The sequence below is a fragment of the Octopus bimaculoides genome, chromosome 7, assembly GCF_046866305.1.
Source record: "Octopus bimaculoides isolate indiv1 chromosome 7, ASM4686630v1, whole genome shotgun sequence".
NCBI lineage: Eukaryota > Metazoa > Mollusca > Cephalopoda > Octopoda > Octopodidae > Octopus > Octopus bimaculoides.
The window spans coordinates 63,696,858-63,720,684 of NC_142934.1; the positions used below are offsets into that span (position 1 = coordinate 63,696,858).

The following is a 23,827-nucleotide window of genomic DNA, read 5'->3' on the forward strand; positions in this document are numbered from 1 at the left end:
TGCTGTGGTGCTCTTATGTTTACTGTATTGAACTTGTTTTGCGTAGAATGTGTGCAGTACCCAGTAGTGCAATTTTCTGTATGTTATATATATTTGTAAGTCCTGGTGTTTTTGTTATGTATTTGTCTGAATATTTTTTTTATTATACCTAAGGCACCTACTATGATAGGAATTGTTTCTGTTTTTAGATTCCACATTCGAGTTATCTCTATTTCCAGGTCTTTGTATTTTGAAAGTTTTTCCATTTCTTTTAGAGAAACGTTGTCATCTGCTGGTATTGATACATCAATTAGAAAGCACTTTTTTTCTTCATGATCTTTGACAACTATATCTAGTCTATTTGCCTTAATTTCTCTATCTGTGTGTATTGGCATATCCCAGAGTATGGTTGCTTTCTCGTTTTTTGTGACCTTTTCTGGCGTGTGTTTATACCATCTTTTTTCTGTTGTTATTCCATAGTGTTGGCATAGCTTCCAGTGTATATAGGTCCCAGCTCTGTCGTGTCTGTGAATATATTCCTTCTTAGCCAGGACTGGGCAGCCAGAGATAATACGATTTATTGTTTCTTGTCCATCTCCACATATTCTACAGTTACTTGTTATATTTCTTTTCATTATGTGTTTTTGGAAATTTCTGGTGGGGAGGCTCTGATCTTGTGCAGCAATTAAAAATCCTTCAGTCTCTGCTTTGAGTCCTGAGCTTCTCAGCCATTGCTGGGATTTTTCTCTGTCTATTTCTTTCGCATTTTCTTGCCATCGCTTTATCATGGTCCGTTGCTGTTCTAGTTTTAGTTTGGATTTCATTTGTTTTATAACTTTTGTTGTTTCTTCTTCTTCTTCTTCGTATTTGTTAGGTAGATTGATTTCTTGTTTGTATTTGTCAGCTTCCTTAAATACTGAAAACAGTTTTTTGTTTTGCTCGTGTTTTGTGGCTATTTGTATTAGTTTCCCTTGTTTCTGGAGTAGGTATTTTTGCAGTCCTATGGTGGTTATTTTATAATAGTTTTCTAGCTGTATAAGACCCCTGCCACCTTCTGTGCGTTGTATATATAGCCTTTCTATGTCAGATTTTGGGTGGTGCATCCTATATCCTGTCATTATTTTTCTTGTTTTCCTGTCTATTTTACATAGTTCATTTAGTGTCCAGTTAAGGATGTTGTAGCTGTAGCTTATAACTGGGACAGCTAAAGTGTTGATACCCTATTATTATTATTATTATTATTATTATTATTATTATTATTATTATTATTATTATTATTATTATTATTAAATGAGTGAGTGAGCGACAACTGCATGCCATCAAGGGACGCCCTCTATACTATCATGACTACTCGTCTGATAAGAGTACACCAGGCACATGCATCACAACCATAAGTGCGCGGCATGGTGATCTCATTTCAAGAAAAACAGCGCTTGACTTTGCAGATGGAACCCAGTTAGAATTTGTCTTCAGGTTGAGTAGCCCATCCCACTCAAAAGGTCCCTGAATAAGGATTGTTTAAAGATGATGAACGAATCACCCATGCTTCCAGGGATGAATTATTCAAACCCCATAGAATTCCTCTCAACACATGGCTTTGATGCTCCCCCACTACTCCTGCTCGTGATCACAGAAGCACATGTCAGCCACTAAGGGACATGTTCAAGTGGTTAAGGCCGAGCAACTGACAAACAAATATATGCTACTGAGTAGAATATTTGCAGTAGCCCATCTGTTACACCAAGACAAAACATGTACATGAAAGCACTTCCAATCAGTTAAGATCAGCAGCCATGAGAGCCACTGTCTGGTATAGCATCAGGCCGATAGCAGAATCGTTAGCACGCTAGGCAAAATACTTAGCGGCATTCCGTCCATCTTTACGTTCTGAGTTCAAATTCCGCGATGTCGGCTTTGCCTTTCATTCCTTTTTGGGTTGATAAAATAAACACCAGTTGAGCATTAGGGTCGATATAATCGACTTACCTCCTGACCCCGAAATTATCGGCCTTGTGCCAAAATTTGAAGCCAATATTTTTGAAATAACAGCGGAAAGGTAAGCCTTCAGAGATATCAAAGGCCCAGTGAAAACAGAAGGCAAAACAGACTTTTTGTCATTCTCAGCGGATACGTTGGAGTGTGTAGAGAATTGCACTTTTACATACACATGCATAGAAAATGGTGTGTTGAAAGACACTAACACAAGAGAGGTGTTGAGGGAAACGGAAAAATTCGCCTCTCATGGTGGGCATTTCAGTATGATAAATGTAAGATTGGAGAATGAAAATGAGGTGGATAATTACAGTATTGTCCATTTGAAAACGGATGAGTTTCTACTCATATTTTTTCTTACATATGAAAAAGGACTGGAAGAGATAAGAATGAACCTGATCGATAAAATTCTCGAAAGGAAATGTTATTTGGTAATGCAAACAGTGGGGAAGCACGATAGTCATTCATGCGTTGAGAGGAATTCAGTACTTGTCAGGAAAAGAAATGGAGAACTTAAGAATGAATGGAAATTCGAAAAAGTTTGGAAGAAGTATGATGCAGGATACAAAAGCCTGAATGTTATAACTGAAGAATTGAAGGGGTGCATGCACGCAAAAATAGCAAAGCTAAATAGGTTTGAACAACGGATTAAGCAATACCAGCAAAACAAATTGTTTAGAACCGACAAAAAAAATTTCACCAACAGATCAATGATGATGAAAAACGTGAAAGATTAGTCTAGTCCTTGATGCTGATAAAACTCGACTTTCGTGGGGTAAGATATGGAATAAGCAAGAACAACATAATACTACAACTGAATGGCTCCTGCCTCCCATTAATGTGGAAGTTACTGTCTGGAGGAATTGCTGAATAACTGTATAAATTCCTGGATGAGAACGATATATTACCGCTCGAACAAAAAGGCTGAAGAAGGAGATGCAGAGGTACCAAAGATCAGCTATTGATAGACAGAATGTTAATGCAAGATTGTAAACGAAGGAGAACAAATCTGGGAATGGCATGGATTGACTATTGCAAAGCTTATGATATGATCATCAAGCGCTTAGATCTGTTTGGAACTACATGGAACGTAACGTGTTTCCCGAAAGGTGGGATGGAAAACTGAATTGACATTTTACGGAAAAGGCTTGGACACCCTGGGTATCAGAAGAGGGATTTTCCAGGGTGAAAGCCTATCTCCTTTGCTTTTTGTTCTCTACATGATACCCCTAAGCTTGATACTTGGGAAAATGAACCTGGGGTACCAACTAAAGAAAAAATCCCAAACAATCAACCATCTCTTCTTCATGGATGGTTTGAAACTATATGGTAAAGATGAGACTCAAGTGAGTTTCTTGGTGAACACAGTCCACTGTTTTAGTACTGATATTAGAATGGAATTTGGATTTAAGGAGTGTAGAATAATCTACCTAAAAATAGGCAAAGTACAGTCCCTAACAGGAATAGAATTATCGAACAGATACCTGATTAAACAAATTGAAACAGAAGGATACAAATACCTTGGTGTACAAGAGTTCAACGAGATAATGGAAAAGAAAATGAATAGCAAATGAGGATGGAGTATTTCCGAAAACTGAGGTTGGTGCTGCGCTCAAAATTGACTGAGTGGAATAAAATCCAAGCAGTTGATATGTGGGCGATAGCATCACTTCGGTATGGAACGGGAATTATAAAATGGCAAAAGAGAGAAGTGAAGAAAATGGATACCAAGACCAGAAAAATGTTGACAGTACACGGAGCCTTCCACTACAAGAGTGACATCAATAGACTGTACTTGCCCAGAAGAAAGAGTGGGAGAGGTTTAATCAGTTGCCAGGACTATATCGAAGGAGAGGAAAATAGCCTAGGGTGGTATATAAGAAATGCCGTGGAATCACTGTTGAAACATATAAAGAAGGCCGGCGTCATCAACAGTGAAAATTATGTAACTAAAGAAAAATTTAAACAGGAAATGAACAAAAAAAGACAGAAAAACATGGAAGGAAAAGAAAATGTACGGATAGTTTGCAAGAGATGTGAACGTCAAGTCAGATACAGAGGACTGATGGTTATGGATGAGGAGGAATGACCTGAAGATAGAGACAGAAGCACTCATATACGCAGCTCAAGAACAAGCGTTAAGGACCAACTATATGAAATCCAGAATAGACAACATTACCAATAGCGACAAATGCAGAATGTGTAGTGAGAGGAGTGAAACGGTATGGCACATCGTTAGCGAATGCCCGAAATTGGCACAACGCGAATACAGAAGACGCCATGACAATGTGGAAAGAATGATCCATAGGGAGCTCTGTGGAAAACACGGCCTACAAAGAGCAAAGATGCGGTATGAGAAAACTCCAGAAGTCACCAAAAATGAGAATTACAAAATCCTGTGGGATGCAATGATCCAGCGCGATCACCAGACCAGACATCGGAAACCAGACATTGTTGTGGTGAATAAAAAAAAAAAAGAACATGTACGATAATCGACATAGCATGCCCCGGTGACAACAGGATCAATGTGAAAGACGAAAAAATAAACTATGACGATTTAAAGTGGGAAATACGAAGGTTGTGGTCAATGAGGAGAGTAGACGTGGTACCAATAGTAATTGGTGCACTTGTATCAGCACTCAACTTCCAACATGGCTGAAAAAGATTGGTGCAAGTGTGAAGTTAGAACACCTACAAAAATCAACAATGCTCGGAACTGCAAGAATTCTTCGCAGGGTTCCTGAAGCATGACCAGTAAACAAGTGTCACCTTAGTCTGTTGGCTGTGGACAGCTAACGCTTTCCATGGTACCCAGCAAAATAAGCTGTGAGGTTACATATAATAATAATAATAATAAATGGGTCAACCACAAATTTTCACACGTATATAGCTACTTGCTACTTATCACATACTCATATGATAATACATTCACGATACCTTCCCCGGTCCGAAATTTACTTATCAAGTACATACATGCATATATATATATATATATATATATATATATATATATATATATACGTGTGTATGTATATATGATTGTATGTATGCATGTATGTACGTATGTATATATGTATCTATGTATGCATGTATGAATGTATATGTGTATGTATGTATGTATGTATGTATGTATGTATGTAAGTATGTATATGTATGTATATATACCAACACATAAATATATACATAGATATACATAAATATACACATGCATATACGTGTATGTGAGTGTGTGTGTGTGTGTATATATATATATATATATATATATATATATATATATGATACATATACATTTATATATGTATGCCTGCACGCGTGTATGCATATGAGTATGTATAACGTACGTATCTATGTGTGTATGCATGTGTATATGTTGCTTTGAGCAAGAAGAGTAAAAGAAATATTTTATAGGAAACTGTTATTCAATGTATAAAGCTTCTTTACTCTGCCACCGATACTCTTTCATGTATTTCTTTTCTGTTTTCTTATCTGTTCTAAATGTTTGCACATTTCTTATCATGAATATTTAGGACTTGTATGTACTTGTATGTGTGTCTCTAACCCCATGTACTTTTACGTACCCTAAAGTAGCTCTACCCAACTACATATTTTTTTTTTTTTTAAATAAGGTCGTTTCGGTTTTATCCAAAATAATTTTTTGTACAGGCTCGGGTATTCCACACATAACGAAATACAATAAACTTGATTGTATATTATTCAACTATTACTTACATAATATATATATATAATACATATATAACGCAAAAATGCCCTGCAGACTGCGATAGTTAATAAAAAAGAAGTAATTTTTTTCATTTTATTCTTTTTATGTGGCCCGGTACAGATCTGCGCCCTGGAATATTTGTTCTGTCGTTGGTATATTATCATACCTGTTACTTAGAGAATCATTGATAAAAGTCCTTTCTAGCGCTGTCCACATCGTCCTTTTTTGTTGCTTCCAGTTTCAAACGGTATAGTAGGAATATGTCTCCTTGTCCTGGAATAATTCCAATGAGGGATTACAGTGAAGGTTTCTAGTTGATTCGTACTGTCAGTATGTAATAAAATAATAGAATCCATGGAAAACATTTTGTCCGGCTTACTAACGATTCTGCAAGCTCAACCCAGTAATAATAATAATAATCCTTTCTACAATAGGCGTAGGAGTGGCTGTGTGGTAAGTAACTTGTTTACCAGCCACATGGTTCAGGGTTCAGTCCCACTGCGTGGCATCTTGGGCAAGTGTCTTCTTCTATAGCCTCAGGCCAACCAAAGCCTTGTGAGTGGATTTGGTAGACGGAAACTGAAAGAGGCCTGTCGTATATATGTATATGTATATATATGTCTCTGTGTGTGTTTGTGTGTTTGTGTTTGTCCCCACAACATCGCTTGACAACCGATGCTGGTGTGTTTACGTCCCCGTAACTTAGCGGTTCGGCAAAAGAGACCGATAAAATAAGTACTAGGCTTACAAAGAATAAGTCCTGTGGTCGATTTGCTCGACTAAAGGCGGTGCTCCAGCATGGCCGCAGTCAAATGACTGAAACAAGTAAAAGAGTAAAGTGTAATAGGCACAAAGCCCGAAATTTGGGGGAGGAGTGATAGTCGATTACATCGACCCCAGTGTTTCACGAGTACTTAATTTATCGATACCGAAGGATGAAAGGCAAAGTCGACCTTGGCGGAATTTGAACTCAGAACGTAGCGACGGGTGAAATACTGCTGAGCATTTTGCTCGGTGTGCTAACGACTCTGCCAGCTCACTGCTTTCAATAATGATAATAATAATAATAATAATAATAATAATAATAATAATAATAATAACAATAACAATAATAATAATAATAATAATAATAATAATAATAATAATAATAATAATCAGGCCAACATATTAAAGAACGGCAGCTCCCCATTATGTCGTATATGCCAACAACAAAATGAGACCATCGATCATGTTGTCTCCATGTGCAGTCTGCTTGCGCCTACAGAGTATCTCAACGGGCATGATAGAGCTGCACAATATATTCACTGGGTAATATGCAAAAACCTGGACTTGCCCCATGATAAAAACTGGTGGGAACACAAACCACCCCCAGTACTTGAAAATGATCACATTGCACTCCTCTGGAACTTCACCATTCAAACTGACAGAAAGATAGACGCAAATAGGCCAGACATCATACTGAAAGACTTCAGACAAAAATCATGCCTCCTCATTGATATGACTGTCCCAATCGATATAAACGTATCTGTCAAGACCTACCAAAAACTGAGCAAATATAAAGATCTTGAAATAGAAATTAGCAAAATGTGGAATCTGAAGACGAAAACAATACCTATTGTCATAGGTGCCCTGGGAATGACAGCGAAACGGGCTGATTACTACCTAGCTCAGATACCAGGAAACCCCAAAATGGCTGAAGTTCAAAAGATAGTGCTCATGGGAACTGCCCATATCCTACGTAAAATACTGTCTATGTGATCTCAAATTTTAAAGCAAACACATAATTTTCTTATGGTTTCTTAAACATTCACTTGAACAAAACTGTACAAATCCAAATATATAGTACCCTAGGCATAACACCTACATGAACTTCTAACTTGTTGTCTCTTGAGGTCTCTGGGTGAGACTTGGATCCAACTTGTACAAATGCAAAACAAAAGTCAAACATAAAATAATAATAATAATAATAATGGCTGCTCAAGACCAAAGCTTATTAACCCGGAACTACCAAGCCAATGTGATAAAAAATGGAGCTGACCCAAAATGCCGATTTTGTAACGATGCGATTGAAACTATAGACCACCTAATCTCAGGGTGTAGAGTCTTAGCACATGTAGAATATAAAGCAAGACATGACAGAGTTGGCCAGTATTTACACTGGACAATATGTCAGCATTATAAAATCAAAACCGCTGACAAATGGTATAAACACCATCCTGAAGCTGTGACTGAGGGAGAAAATGTATCGATTCTCTGGGACTTCCCCGTACATACTGACAAGACTATAAAAGCTAATAAACCGGATATTATTATAAAAGATCAGACAAAGAAGACGTGTTTATTAATTGACATGAGTATTCCCTCTGATCATAATATAGCGGCGAAAGAATTTGACAAGATCAATAAATATAAAGACTTGCTAATAGAAATTGAAAAAATGTGGCACCTCAAGGCGACTACCATACCAGTGATTGTGGGATCTCTAGGAATGATAAAAAAAGGTACTGAAACCTATTTGAAAATGATACCAGGCTTCCCATCCCTACAGGAAGTGCAAAAAATCGTGCTAACTGGAACGACCCATGTACTGCGAAGAGCATTATCGTTGTGAAAACAACATCCATTCATGATTTTTTTTTTGTTTTTAATTTTTTAATCTTAAATACATGTTTTACCTGTGAATTTGCGTGTGTAAACTGGGAATGCATACAACGAGTTTCTCTGCCCTAGGTGTACGGAAAACACTCGGCGAGAAATGGAAGAAAATTTGAAGAAAGAAGAAAAAAAAAACAACATAATAATAATAATAACGTTAATCCTTCTTTCTGTTATAGGCATAAGTCCTGGAATTTGGGGAAAGTGTCCAATTGTTTTCATTGAACCCAGTGTTTGACTGGTACTAAATTCATTGACTCCGAAAGGATGAAAGGCAAAGTCAACCTCAGCCTTTCATCATTTTCAAGTCGATATATTAAGTACCAGACAAGCACTGAGGTCACTGAAATCAAGCGACTTCCTCCCACTCCAAACTTAGGTTTTGTGCCTATAATAGAAAGGATAATCGTCGTCGTCGTCGTCGTTATCATCATCATCATCATCATCATCATCATCATCATCATCTTCCTTCAATTCTGTTTCCACGTCTTACCGAGTGTCTTCTTGACATCAAGGGCAAAGAAACTCACTATATACATTGTTAGGCCATTAGAATAAACACACTGGATTGTTCATTTACAAAGTTATGCCATTGAGAAGAGGAGGAGGAAGAAAGACAGAGAGAAAAAATTTAAAAAAGGAAAATTAAAAATAGACAAAAAAAAACAAAGGGGAAAAAGAAAAGAAAATTCACAGCGACAATACTCTTCTCAGTGCGTGTGACGTACCAGTTAAGACAATCTTTTGCACTTCCTACATGGATGGTAAGCCAGAGATCATTCTCAAATAATTTTCAGTTCCTTTTTTGATCATTCCAAGTCTCCCACAATTACTGGTATTGTAACTGTCTTGAGATGCCACATCTTTTCGATTTCGATTAGCAAGTCTTTATATTTTCTGAGCTTATCAAATTCTTTTGCCGAGATATTATGGTCACAGGATATGCTTGTGTCAATCAAATAGCAGACTTTATTATTTTTGTCTTTCACAACAATGTCTGGTTTATTACCTTTGATGCTCCGGTATGTACATAGTGGAAAGCGCCAAAGAATCGTTACATTTTCTCCCTCAGTTACAGCCTCGGAGTGGTGCTTGTACCATTTGTCAGCAGTTTTGATTTTATAATGCCGACACATTATCCAGTGCAGATATTGGTCAACACTGTCATGTCTTGATTTGTACTCTACAGGTGCTAAAACCTTACACCCAGAGATTAAGTGGTCCACTATTTCAAACCCAATGTTGCATTATCAGCACTTTGGGTCTACACCATTTTTTATTACATTGGCTTGATAGTTCCGGGTCTGATAGCTCTCATCTTGAGCAGCGACAATAAAACCTTCGCTCTCTGCTTTTAGCCCTGAGCTCCGTAGCCACTGATGGGTGTACTTCTGGTCTACATTAGCTTGATTGTTACTGGGCATACATTCCTCACGAAGCGGTTTTTATTCCCAGCCAATTGTTCAAAGGCATTTTGCCTTGCCATTAATATCACCTTCTTTGCAACTACATTTGCCGCACTTACATGCTGTTCAACCGGGGTATTATGGGTAAACTTAACTGAAAATTTTTTCCTCTTCTTCATAACAGAATGGAGCTTCATACGTATTATTATTATTATTATTATTATTATTATTATTATTATTATTATTATTATTACCTCCACCTTAGCGAAGGCGGAGGTATTGTTTCCAGTTGTGTTTGTTTGTTTGTTTATCCGTGGATAAGATATCTCAAGAATCGCTGGATGGATTCGAATGAAACTTTCAGGAATGTTTGGCCTTGTAATTGGTACGAATTGGTTCGATTTTGGGTTCGTACCGGACAAGGATTCTGGATTATTTTTTATTATTTTCTTTACTTTACATGTATATGTAAAGTTTCACATAGTTCTCTTGTACACGCACACACATACACACATATGCTCACACATTTTCAGCGTTGAACATTACCATCCCATTTCCATTGTACACACACACACACACACACACACATACACACACACACACACACACACACATACACACACACACACATGCACGCAAGCATGCCTCTCTTTTACACACACATATACTCACACTTCAAACGCCATTTATCGGCTTTTTCACTTGTTATTCATCTTGTTATTCATGTATCACCCTCTTATTATTATTATTATCTATCACCACTTGTTATTCATCTATCACTTTCTTATTCATACGACGCTCTCTTTGCCATTTACCTCTCACTCCGGCTCTATTTTATATACAAATATATCTATATATATATGCATATATATACATACATATATGTACATACATATATATGTATATAGGTATGCGTATATGGGTACAGGACATCACAAAACGTAAACAACATGAAATACGAAAATAAATTTCGGTACGCAAACAACGAGAGAAACAAATGGAAGCAAGACAAGTAACATAATGAACGACCCTTCATCAGTTGTCGGATGTCCTTCTACTCCTTCTACTCCTTATTTCGGGCATTGAACGACAATATAAGACTTTGAAGGCAGTTGCTCCCGCGAACCAAAATAAAATTTGGGATTTGCGAAGGGTCAAAGCTGGTAACAAAAACAGGACAGTGGAGACATGCAAGGAACCGAACAAATATATAAAAAGACAACGCTCGCTATTACATTAGGAGATTATACATACATTTTAACACTTTACAGTATACTTACATATATACGTAATTCTATACATCGATCTAATACAACAGAATTACTAAAGGAAGACAGGAATTTAAGACCACTATACAGTATGCATTTCATTACAATTATAATTTTTATGTTCCATTATGTTTCTCTACCAAAGTTCCTGTTGCATTTCAACCAGTGTTTCCAAAACTTTTACGAAATGATTCCCAAGGACTTATCGATACGTGTACGCTCAATTCATGCAAATATTTTCATTACCCAGACGACACACATACAGCATTACAAACATAGCCTGCACATCCACTTGCACATTCCATGACTCCCATTGGGATTGACAAGGTACCGAACAAGATATATGGATTATTTTTCCGTTTGAGAGCGATCGGGTTCATTTTTAGTATTCTCGTTTGTGAGAGCAGTCGATTTTATTTCAGACATTCTCATTTTAAAAATCATCTTCGTTTATTGTTGAGAAGACGTTGGTGTTGCTTTGGCGTAGGTTTGCGCTGAGTGCTCTTATCTTGATTATTATTATTATTATTATTATTATTATTATTATTATTATTATTATTATTCAGTAGTTTTATTTTTATAACGTGCTTTCACTTTACTACCGAGTGCAGCTCTGTGTGCCTCGGGTATGTACTGTGGTTTGCTGTGATGCTCTTATGGTTACTCTATTGAAAATGTTTTGCGTAGGATGTGTGCAGTGCCCAGTAGTGCAATTTTCTGTATGTTATATATATTTGTAGGTCCTGGTGTTTTTGTTATGTATTTGTCTGAATATTTTTTTATCATACCTAATGCGCCTACTATGATAGGAATTGTTCCTGTTTTTAGATTCCACATTCGAATTACCTCTATTTCCAGGTCTTTCTATTTTGAAAGTTTCTCCATTTCTTTTAGAGAAACATTGTCATCTGCTGGTATTGATACATCAATTAGAAAGCTATTTTTATTCATGATCTCTGACAACTACATCTAGCCTATCGGTCTTAATTTCTCTATCTGTGTATATTGGCAAATCCCATAGTATGATTGCTTTCTTGTTTTCTGTGACCTTTTCTGGCGTGTGCTTATACCATACTGAGCAGCCAGAGATAATATGATTTATTGTTTCTTGTCCATCTCCACATATTCTGCAGTTATTTGTTATGTTTCTTTTCATTGTATGTTTTTGGTAATTTCTGGTGGGGAGGCTTTGGCGTTGTGCTGCAATTAAAAATCCTTCAGTCTCTACTTTAAGTCCTGAGCTTCTCAACCATTGCTGGGATTTTTCTCTGTCTATTTCTTTTGCTTTTAGTTTAGCCCAGTATTTTCCATGAAGGGGCTTTTCGTGCCATCGTTTTATCATGGTCCGTTGCTGTTCTAGTTTTAGTTTGGATTTCATTTGTTTTATGGCTTTTGTTGTTTCTTCTTCTTCATATTTGTTAGGTAGTATGACTTCTTGTTTGTATTTGTCAGCTTCCTTAAAGACTGAGAACAGTTTCTTTTTGTTCGTGTTTTGTGGCTATTTGTATTAGTTTTCTTTGCTTCTGGAGTAGGTATTTTTCCTTGCTTCTGGAGTAAGTATTTTTGCGTCCTAGGGTGAGTGAAGCATAAGAGGTATGAAATATGATTGAAAGCTTGGGAGGGAAAATGGCAGGGGCAGTAGCGAATATCTTCATGTAATACAACACAGTCATTTAAATTGATAGGGTTTTTTTTAAGGATGTGGGCAGTACTTGTCAGCACAATCTTTTGGATTTCTCTGAGACATGGTTCTCCTGGAAGCTTATCTAGATGTTTCTGACATCCCTTTCTTATCATACATAGGGCACCTACAATAACAGGAATAGTTCTCGCTTTAAGATGGCACATCTTTTGTATTTCAGTTTCAAGGTCCTTATATTTACTCAATTTGTCAAATTCCTTTACAGATATATTTTTATCAGCTGAAACACTTACAAGTATTAGTCTACAATTATTTTCTTCTCTTCTTTAATGACTATGTCTGGTCGATTAACCTGGGTCGTTCTGTCGGTTCTGATTGGAAAATCTCAGAGGATAGCGACATTTTTACCTTCAACGACTGGCTCAGAATGATGTTCATACCAGGAGTCCTGTTTACATATTTTCCAATCTAAATACTGTCCTACCCTATCGTGGCGATTTTTGTATTCGTTTGGTGTCAGCAAAGGACATCTCGAGACGAGACGGTCTATTGTTTTATCGAATTTATCGCAGAATATGCATTTAGGGTCAGAACCGTTTTGAAGCACGTTAGCCTGGTAGTTTTTTGTAAGCAATTTTGATCTTGTGCCGCTAATATGAAACCTTCAGTCTCTGCTTTCAGTCCTGAGCTTCTCAGCCACTGATGGTTTGTTGCTTGGTCTACATCAGCATTTCAGCTTCGAAGTATATACTGTCCATGCAGAGGCTTCTGGCTCCATCGATCCTCAATTTGTTTCCACCGTTTTTGTTTGCAGTCTGTTTGATCCGTTTTGCTTGTTTTGTAGAAGTGCTTTCAGGTTCTTCATCTAATTCAGGGCCAATGCCGTGTCCCCTTGCGAATTTGCAAGCTTCCTTGACAATAGAATGTAATTTTTTGCTGCTTTCGTGCTTGCACACAAGCGGCAGCATCCAGTCCTCTGTACCAGATAAGTACTTGTTCATTGCTTTTGTGGAGGTCTTATAGCACAGTTCTACCTGCATCATTCCTCCTCCCCCATTAATTCTAGGTAGGTACAAATCATCAACGTCTGCTTTGGGGTGATGCATGTTCTTAGATGTCAGTAGTTTTCTTGTCTTCCTGTCCAAGCGTTGGAGCTCTGTATGATTCCAGTTAATGATGTTAAAACTGTATTGAACTATTGGAAGTGCCAGGGTGTTAATGGCTTCGATGCGATTTTTTGAGTCGAGTTCAGTTTTTAGTATGAGTCGTATTCTTCTGTAATACTCCTTTCGTAGTAGCATGTTGTTGCATACCATCTTTTTCGTTTATCCCCAGGTATTTATAGCTTTCTTGTAGATCAAGATCCTTGATGGTAGTGTCGGTGTCTAATTTAATGTAAGTTGTTTGTTTGAGCCTGCCCCTTACAAAAGTTACTTTAGCACACTTATCAAGGCCAAAATCCATTTCGATGTCATTGCTGAACTCTTTTACTGTTGTTAACTGCCCTACTAGCTCTTCGTCGTTTCTAGCAAACAGTTTCAGATCGTCCATATAAAACTGATGGTTTATAATGTTATACACTTTGAATGCATACCTGGTGTTACTCAGTTCGTTTGAGAGTGGGATCAGTGTCATGCAATGCAAAAGAGTAATGGAGAGAGGGAGTCACCTCGGAGGAAGACTCGTTTTGATGTTGATGTTGTTAGATTGGCTCATTCCATTACTACGGTGTAGAACGAGACGTGTATTCCACTTGGCCCTCCTACCGTGTAAGAATTTGGAGACGACAGGAGAGGTCTTATATATCTCAAGGGTCTTGAGTAGCCAATTATGTGGGACACAATCAAATGCTTTCCTGTAGTCTATCCATGCCATACTCAGGTTCTTTTTGCTCTGGAAATTCTCTACAATCATTTTATCTAAGTAATACTGGACAACTGGTACCGTCTTGAGGTTTAGAGCTGCAATTTTATTCTGGGAGTTCAGCTCGGTATTCAGGACCATTCTGACACGTCTATAATATTATTTCCTGATTTTCTCTTTCGCTGATCCGTGTTGAGTCCTTTTCCGTTCGTGTACACCAAGATACCTATAAAAGCCTTCTTGATTCAGGTTCTTGATTGATATCATGACCAAATTGGGTCGCGGTATTTGCTATCAATTTACCACGTTTGAACGGAGCTTTTGTACACTTGTCAAGGCCAAATTCTACATTGATGTCATCACTGAATCTTTTCAGTTACTAGTAGCCTTTTCAGATCTCGTCATCGTTTGCATATAATTTCTGATTACCTATGTAGAGCATAGTAAAGAAATAACACATACATGTATGTGTTATTTCTTTACTACCCACAAGGGGCTACACACAGAGGGGACAAACAAGGACAGACAAACGGATTAAGTCGATTATATCGACCCCGGTGCGTAACTGATACTTATTTAATCGACCCCGAAAGGATGAAAGGCAAAGTGAACCTCGGCGGAATTTGAACTCAGAACGTAGCGGCAGACGAAATACCGCTAAGCATTTCGCCCGGCGTGCTAACGTTTCTGCCAGCTCGCCGCCTTATATGTGTATCTATGTATGTTTGTATGCATGTATGTATGCATGCATGTATGTATATGGGGTATATATATATATATATATATCTATATATATATATATATATATATATATATATATATATATATACCAGGGGCATATATTCCGGGTGTGCTACGTGAGTTTGCCACCGAGAATGGCAAATTCATTATAGATATTAATCTTATTCATTAATATAATCACAAATCTTAATGGAAAACTTTTGTCATACCCTTGCTTGAAATTTGGTGGCATTGCGTGTAGCAGCATACCCAATACAACAACCACTATACGCCACTGGTACTTATGGATGCAGGCGTGCGTATATGTATACTATTTGGACATAAGATTTTTTGAACACAACACATTCTCGTTGGAATTATATCTCACGAGTTGTTCAATAAATAGCTAACAATCTCTGAGTATATTTAGTGCTGCGATATTTGTCAACACGTACATGAAACGGACAAATTGCTGAGAAATATAATACCACATCAAACATATGTGAAAATATTTATTTAGCGATAGAGTTGAGTCCTGTTTTTGTAAACCGGTCAATACTGGGTCCGTCAAGCAGCTTCAACAATAGATGCAGTGGTCATCATTATCATGCATGTATAACGCAGCCTTAGTTCCCCCCCCACACACACACACAGATATATGTCATTGCCCAGCTTTCAGTTGAAGCAAATTTCGAAGAGATTGAACTACCGAAATAACAACCGCGTTATTGCGAAGCCGGAGATCCTGTTCTTGCCTGTTTCTGGACAACTTGGCTTTGTAAGTGAGAGATTTAATAGTACTGTGCAAGCTGTCACTGACTTTGGGTTTTAGCACGGCCATTGCTGAAAGCCATTTGCCAACCACCATATCCGTGAGTGAGCGAGTGTGTATACATATACATATATATTTTTTCATATATTCTTTTACTTGTTTCAGTCATTTGACTGCAGCTATGATGGAGAACCGCCTTAAAAGGTTTTTTGGTCGAAGAAATCGACCCCGGTACTTATTCTTTGTAAGCCTAGTACTTATTCTATCGATGTCTTTTGCTGAACCGCTAACTTGCAGCGACGTAAACACACCAATATTGGTTGTCAAGGGATGGTGGTGGGACAAACACAAAGACATGAATATAGGCATATACACATGTGTGAGCTTATTCCAGTTTCTGTCTACTAAATCCACTCACAAGGTTTTGGTCAACCTGAGGCTAGAAAAAACATGCCCAAGATGCCACGCAGTGGGGTACTGAACCCGGAACCATATGGTTGAGAATCAAGCTTCTTACCACACAGCCACGCCTGCGCCTATATATATATATATATATATATATATATATATATATATATATATATATATATATATATATATATATATATATATATATATATATACAGAGAGAGAGAGAGAGAGAGAGAGAGAGAGAGAGAGAGAGAGAGAGAGAGAGAGAGAGAGAGAGAGAGAGACAGACAGACAGACAGACAGACAGACAGACAGACAGACAGACAGAGATAGAGAGAATGAGTGAGTGAGTGAGTGAGCGAGTGAGTGAGTGGGTGAGATAGTGGTAGTTAGGTAGATACACATTGGCCTGAGATATATGGAGCGTAAAACACATATTACAGAATAAAGCAAAAAGAGAACAAAAAACAGAATTATGTAAAGTCATACCTCGATAGCTGTTTCAAGATGGTGATAACATACGTTATAACTATATTCATGTTATACGTGCATGATGCCATAGGTGTGTGTCTCATAACAAGTACTGATGAGGTGCCCCTTCTCAAGAACAAGTTGGTATCTGCGAGTCCAAGATGGCAAGTACGTGCTAAGGATTAGCGGGATTGTTAAGGCACTGGACCGGGTTCTTTAAGGTATTTCTTACGGTTCTTTGCATTCTGAGTTCAAATCCCATTACGCTCTACGTGGGTAGGCTTATTCCTCCTCGCTGGTACCATGGTTGCCATTTGTCCAATATGTTGCAAGCGTTCGCAAGCGTTCGCATCAAATTTTCATTTTGGGCATTCCATCCTCATGCCCTCCCACCTTTCAGATGCTCTATAAAGGGTCATTAGTACTGCCTGCCCCCCCCCCCCCCAGTCATCAAATATTAACAATTTACACACTTCTGTACGTTTTTGTTTACATTTGACTGTAGTCTGTAAATGACTATACTATCTGTTTTTAATTATATGTATTCTGTATAGCTGTATGTTTGGCATACAAAGCTGATGCGAAGCTATTTAATAGCTACGAAGTGAAAATACAGACACTTCTTCCAAGCAACGGTTCGTATAAACGACAATTATAAGCATCGAGCTTCAAGGGAATATATAACTGGCAGTTTGGGAGATAATAAAAACCATAATCAAATTGCATGACATTTTTAATTCGGTAAGCAACAATAGAACCCCTATCGCATGGTCTTATTCTTCAAATTAACCTAGTTTTATCACACACATACGAATATCTGGTGTTTTTAAATACGTTCATTCTACAAATAAACATCAGCTTTAACACCTCACATAAAACATTTAATCACACGTTGCTGAATGTTACGCAGTTTCCCATTACCAATAATTTTCCTTTATACAATCATTTATGCTACTGTGTCTAATTTTTGTTATCTCATACAAGTGTGACAAATAATGTTAAATAATGTCATAGATACGTATCAATATGCTTATAATTCCTATGCCTCCGTATCCATCGGAAAAGCAAGATAATCGGCATATCTTTCTATTGTCATGTTCAGTCTCTTGAGAGAATATAGAACCAGCACTACAGACTACTAGAACGCTACTCATCAAAATATGGAGTTCTTTTATGCTTATTGAACGAGGTTTTGAATCTATAGTATATTCGTTATGGTTATTCTGTGCAGTGGTGATATATAGCACCCTTGTCGAGAATAAGCTGCCAATTTCCATCATATCTTGATAGTAAAATATTACACTGTATTTGATCACAGTATAAGCTGCACTGCAATATATAATATAAAAATAACGTAACACATATGCAAAAATAAAATCAATTGTATATACGAAGTGATTTTTGCACTAATATGAAATAAATTTCGAGTTAAAACTTTTAATGAGAAGGTACTGCACTCCATCGTAGAGTCAATTTCTACGTATTTAGTTCTCGGTAGTTTAAAGGACTGCCGTCACGTTTTCTCCGTGAACCGTGAACGCAGTCCATAGGTGCTGTATTTTTCATCTGCTGTATATCTTGACAAAATATGTATCAATTATTATGTGATATCTCCAGCAGCAGTTACTTTTTACGTAACTATATTTAGCTTTACAATTAAATAATCTCGAGTTTCAGTTCACTATCTCAGTAGCCCGTCTTACTCAATAAACATATAAAATTCCTCTACTAAAACTATTTACATTTCTCGTAGAACTTCCGGCAACAGATATCCTGTTTATGTCTCTGTAAATATATATTAAGCTAACCATCAAAAAATGTCTCCTGACCTAAATGACCATATTCGAAACTTTCATTCGTTCGCCGCAATCAGATATCTTATTTTAAGCCTTTCACTGGCAATTATCCGATTGCTTTCGTCGGATTTCCGGGTGGCACTTGATACCTTTCCAGCATTCAAAGTTGAATCTTAAGCTGTAGTTTGCCTGGTTTCCGCCTCATTACTTCCAACAAAGCCATAGCCGAATATTATATATTGTCTCGTCTATTTTTCGAAAAGCCTGTTTGTTCTTTGTTTGTTTTTGACGAAGATATTTTATTCCAGTGTATTTATGAAACAATTCTCTTAATTTCGCAAATGCTTCCTATGAATTATGTTTTCCTTAAGAAATACATTGTCACAGATTACGAATAGTCAATATCTTTTTCAATATTCAACCCAGAAGGCTAGATTTATTTCTGTTAGTTGTGATCAACGTAACATCACCTTCATGAACTTTACTTGCACATTTGCATGTCAAAATTTAGGGGTACTTCCTTCCATACAAGCCATAAAAGTGAGCACTGCGTAATGTCTTGACTTGTGTGTGTGCATGCGTGCGTGCGTGCGTGCGTGTGTGTGTGTGTGTGTGTGTGTGTGTGTGCATGATGTATGTATATGTATATGCTTGAACATTTTTGATTCTATGAATGTAATCTATTAATCTCACAATATCACGTGTATTAATAACAGGTGGACAATTAAAAACTCATACATCAGCAGAGAAATCAATCTGCATGTGAATAGACGTATAAAAACATAACCAGAAATCGGAATATAAATTTTGAACCTGAAGCTGCAGGTGTACATATGAGGCACAAAGAATACGTACCTCAGTTTGGCGTTGAGTCAGTAACTAAGATGATGCGTCAGATATTCGCATGTAGCAGGATAGTGCTGTGATAAGCATCATTCTAATGCAAGCGTCAAACCGCTACCAGGATCTTTCTCAGATCTGATGTTACGTGTATATACGTTGAAAATGGGTCGGATGTGTTGAATTGTAACAAGGGAGCATTGAAATGTTAGTAAAAGAGAAGTGGAGAAATAATTAAGAAGAATTTTGGGAAGCACTGCTCTAGTCTAAAAGAACTAGTTTCTACTACTTAAAGAGCAATTATTATGTCAATATTCGAAACATGTTTGTATGTGTACATGTATACATGTACTTATTTAATTATGTTTATGAATAAATGTCAGCACATATTCTAATATACGCATATATGTGTGTGTGTGTGTGTGTGTGTGTGTGTGTGTGTAACTACATAACATGTTGTTGACGATTTCTTTTCCTTCTTTGGACTTTTACCTTTCCTCTTTCCGGCGAATGGTTATGCGCGAAACATCAAACTGTATGTATGCATGTATGTATGTATGTATGTATGTATGTATGTATGTATGTATGTATGAGAAAATTCTTTATCTGAAATTCAAAATCTGGAACCTCCGAAATCCGAACGATTTTGAATGAGACTCCAAAAATGGAAACATTCTACAAAGTGATGTGAAGGTTCACCACCCATCAAATATAGCTGGTGTGTACCGTCATGGCATGTGACCTAACTTACTTTGGGAGAGACTTCTCTAACAAGTTGACCGCTTGGTGGCATTTTGTTGTCAGCAGTCGTCATACCGACATCTTCGCTCTTTACTCGTAGCGATTACCATCCGTTTTGTGTTTTGTGATGTGAAGTTATAACTGAAAACGTTGCAAAGATGGTGCCGAACAAGTTGTCAACATCGCAAAAGATACTCCAGTTGCTAATTCAATGACCGATAATGAAATAGCCGAAATAGTTCCGAATCAAGGCGATTCTGATTTCATTCTGTAATAATTTTTTTTTTAATTTTGTCTTTGGTCAGTAAGTTTTATTTCTTATTTTCTTCTATCTAGAAATCAAAGGAAATGACTACTATTCCCTTCAATGTTTGACATCGATGTTTTGAAACTGACCTATTTCCCATTACATTTCAGACAGGATCAGCGCTGATTTGCAGAAGCAGAAATATCGTTATAGCAAATATTCTGCTTGATACCACAAATTTACTCGTTAGTTGCTTGACCTTAACCACTTGAACATGACCCTTAATGGCTGACAATATGTGAATCTCTGATCATGAGCGGGAGTAGAGGGGGAGCATCATAGTCATATGTTAAGACGAAGTCTTTGGGGTTTGGATAAATGTAAGAAAAGCAAAGTTTGAAGGAAATATTAACCGTTTTTCCTACTTTCTAGGGATAAGCAAACAGGAAATAACAGATAGCTACTCAAGGACAATTATCGTGCTACACATTGTTAAAATTGTGAAGATAAAGATGACATGGTGAACACAGTGGAAAATGTGTCAGTAGATAATATGGTGAAAATGTATGATAGACTTATTAAACGACTTTAGCAACGTGCATTCATAACGAAACAAGGAATCACATCAGTTTATAAATTCAAAAAGAAACTGCTACGACAAAAACCCGTGTTAATGAGGCAAACGACACTGTATTGATACTAGCGTCGTTGTTGCATTACAGATATAATGCTCACATTTTCAATTTTCATTACATTCACCTGTAATCATATTCCATGTTTTGTTTTTATACAAAAGTCATTATGTACTGTAAGCTTTTGATTAAAACACGAGTTCGTAGGTGGATACTGATAACTTGAACTTTCCAGCTCGCAGTAATGTCATTGATGACGTACCCTCTCCCCCCAAGTTTCTCGAGCCTGATGTAATTGTAATGTCTAGGGCTGCATTTATCTTCAAGTGTGTAAGCAGAGATCATAGTGATTTGTTTAAAGGATAAAACGTTATTTTTGCTTGAGATGAATTTCACTTCCATGTTTGAGTGTAACATGACAAGCATCAGTACTTGTACATTTCTTTACAAATAAATGAATGACTTTTTTCAGTTTTTTATTTATCTGAAATCACATTCACTGCTTTGTTTTAATAACTTACATGAAACCTAAAAAATGTAATTGTAATGACGTGAAATCGTAGGTGTAGATTGTTATCTTACCTTTCTTATGGTATTATACATAGAAAATTATTACATGAAAATTTATATAAAACTACATTTAGGGTGTATGTTTAAGCCATGTTATAATATATATATGGATATTGTGTTTAGAATTGGGTTCCATCCACAAGTTGTCCCATTTTTTAGATACAAATATGAAAATACTTCGAAATCAGAGAAATCAGAAATCGACAAAATTTTCAGTCCCTTGGATTTCGGAGATTCCCACTCATACATGCACACGCGCACGTGTATATATATATATATATATATATATATATATATGTACGTACATATATATATATATATATATATATATATATATATATATATATGTATGTATGTACATATGTATATATATATTCATATGTATATATATATATATATATATATATATATATATATATAGATATATATATATATAAATAAATACAGATATAGGGCAGGGAATTGCCAATTAGTTAATAAAATTAATAATTAACAATTTTTCCAAGTAGTTCAGTATGAAAAAAAACCCTTATCGGTAAAAACATTTATAATCATAAATGTAGTTTAGAATCAGTAGTTTTTTGACTGCTATTTCTAAATTTTCAGTATGTTGGTGAAGCAACTTATGCTGACCCCTATATATTTATGATTATATATATATATTTAAATATATATATAATAATAAAGGAGTTACGACGCAAAGACGTAACTCCTTTATTATTATTAATATAACCAAAAGGATCGATTCTTGAAGAGTCTGCATATCTTCACTGTCGTTTTTTTCTGCTATTTTGGTGATGATTGTTTAAGTTAGCTTACCAATTATTTTTGTTGGTAGTTAATTTATAATATATTGTTATTAAATATATATATATATATATATATATATATATATATATATATATATATATATATATATATATATATATATATATATATATATATATATATATATATATATATATATATATATATATATAATATGTGTGTATACTGGAGGTTTGAGAATGTAGTCGATGCTGGTGTACGGTAAGCGGGTCTTGAGACAGGAATTTCAAAATCAAGTGTTCATCGCATTTTGAAGCAATCTCATTAGAAAAGCTGCATTCTAAGAATAGTCTATGCTCTCAATCGAGATGGTCAGGACCAAAGAGTGAAATATTGTGAGTGGTACTTTGCAACGAAAGTGGAAGATGCACAATTTCCAACAAAATTTGTTTAGAGTGATGAGGCTACATTTGAATTAGATGGCTTAATTAACCGCCAACGATGCACCTACTTGGAACCTGAGAATCTGCATTTTACAGATGAAGATGTTAATTTAGTAAGGAGTCACAGTAACTGAACTTTTCTTTCTTGACTGTAATGTACATGTCCTGATTTGAACTTGCAGAGACGTTCTGCCATACCCAGCATCCAAAAGGACTTTGAAGATGTGGAATTTTATTTCCAGCCAGATGGGGCACCCCAACACTACCATATCATTGTAAGAGCCAACTTTGTTACGATTCTGCCAAACTGGTAGGTGGATTAAACGATCAAGTTTGATAGAATACTTTCCGCGTTCAGCGGATCTCACATCACTAGAGTCTCATTTTTGTTTGATTGTTTTTACAACTGTAGGCACAGGAGTGGCTGTGTGGTAAGTAGCATGCTTACCAACCACATGGTTCCGGGTTCATTCCCACTGCGTGGCACCTTGAGCAAGTGCCTTTTGCTATAGCCTCGGGCCGACCAAAGCCTTGTGAGTGGATTTGGTAGACGGAGACTGAAAGAAGCCTGTCGTATATATGTATATATATATATATATGTATATGTGTGTATATGTTTGTGTGTCTGTGTTTGTTCCCCAAACATCGCTTGACAGCCGATGGTGGTGTGTTTATGTTCCCGTAACTTAGCGGTTCGGCAAAAGAGACCGATATAATAAGTACTAGGCTTACAGAATAAGTCCTGGGGTCGATTTGTTCGACTAAAGGCGGTGCTCCAGCATGGCCGCAGTCAAATGACTGAAACAAGTAAAAGAGTAAAAGAGACTAAAGAGTAACTGTCGATAAACTGAGGGCAGCCACTGAAAGAGAATGTAGACAAATAACGAATG

At 36.6% G+C, this 23,827-nt stretch overlaps 2 protein-coding genes across 2 annotated transcripts in view; one reads left to right on the forward strand and one right to left on the reverse strand.

The window, feature by feature from the left end:
- LOC106879131 (uncharacterized) overlaps positions 1 to 23,827 on the forward strand; it is a 207,186-nt gene that overhangs the window by 11,114 nt on the left and 172,245 nt on the right. The window lies entirely within an intron of this gene.
- On the reverse strand, positions 14,329 to 14,667 carry LOC106879141 (uncharacterized). The gene has a single exon (XM_014928581.1). It carries the CDS (start codon positions 14,665 to 14,667, stop codon positions 14,329 to 14,331), a length of 339 nt encoding a protein of 112 aa, XP_014784067.1.

Coding starts and splice junctions, on each gene's coding strand:
- LOC106879141 (XM_014928581.1), bottom strand. CDS start 14,667: ATGGTCCTGAATACCGAGCTGAACTCCCAGAATAAAATTGCAGCTCTA.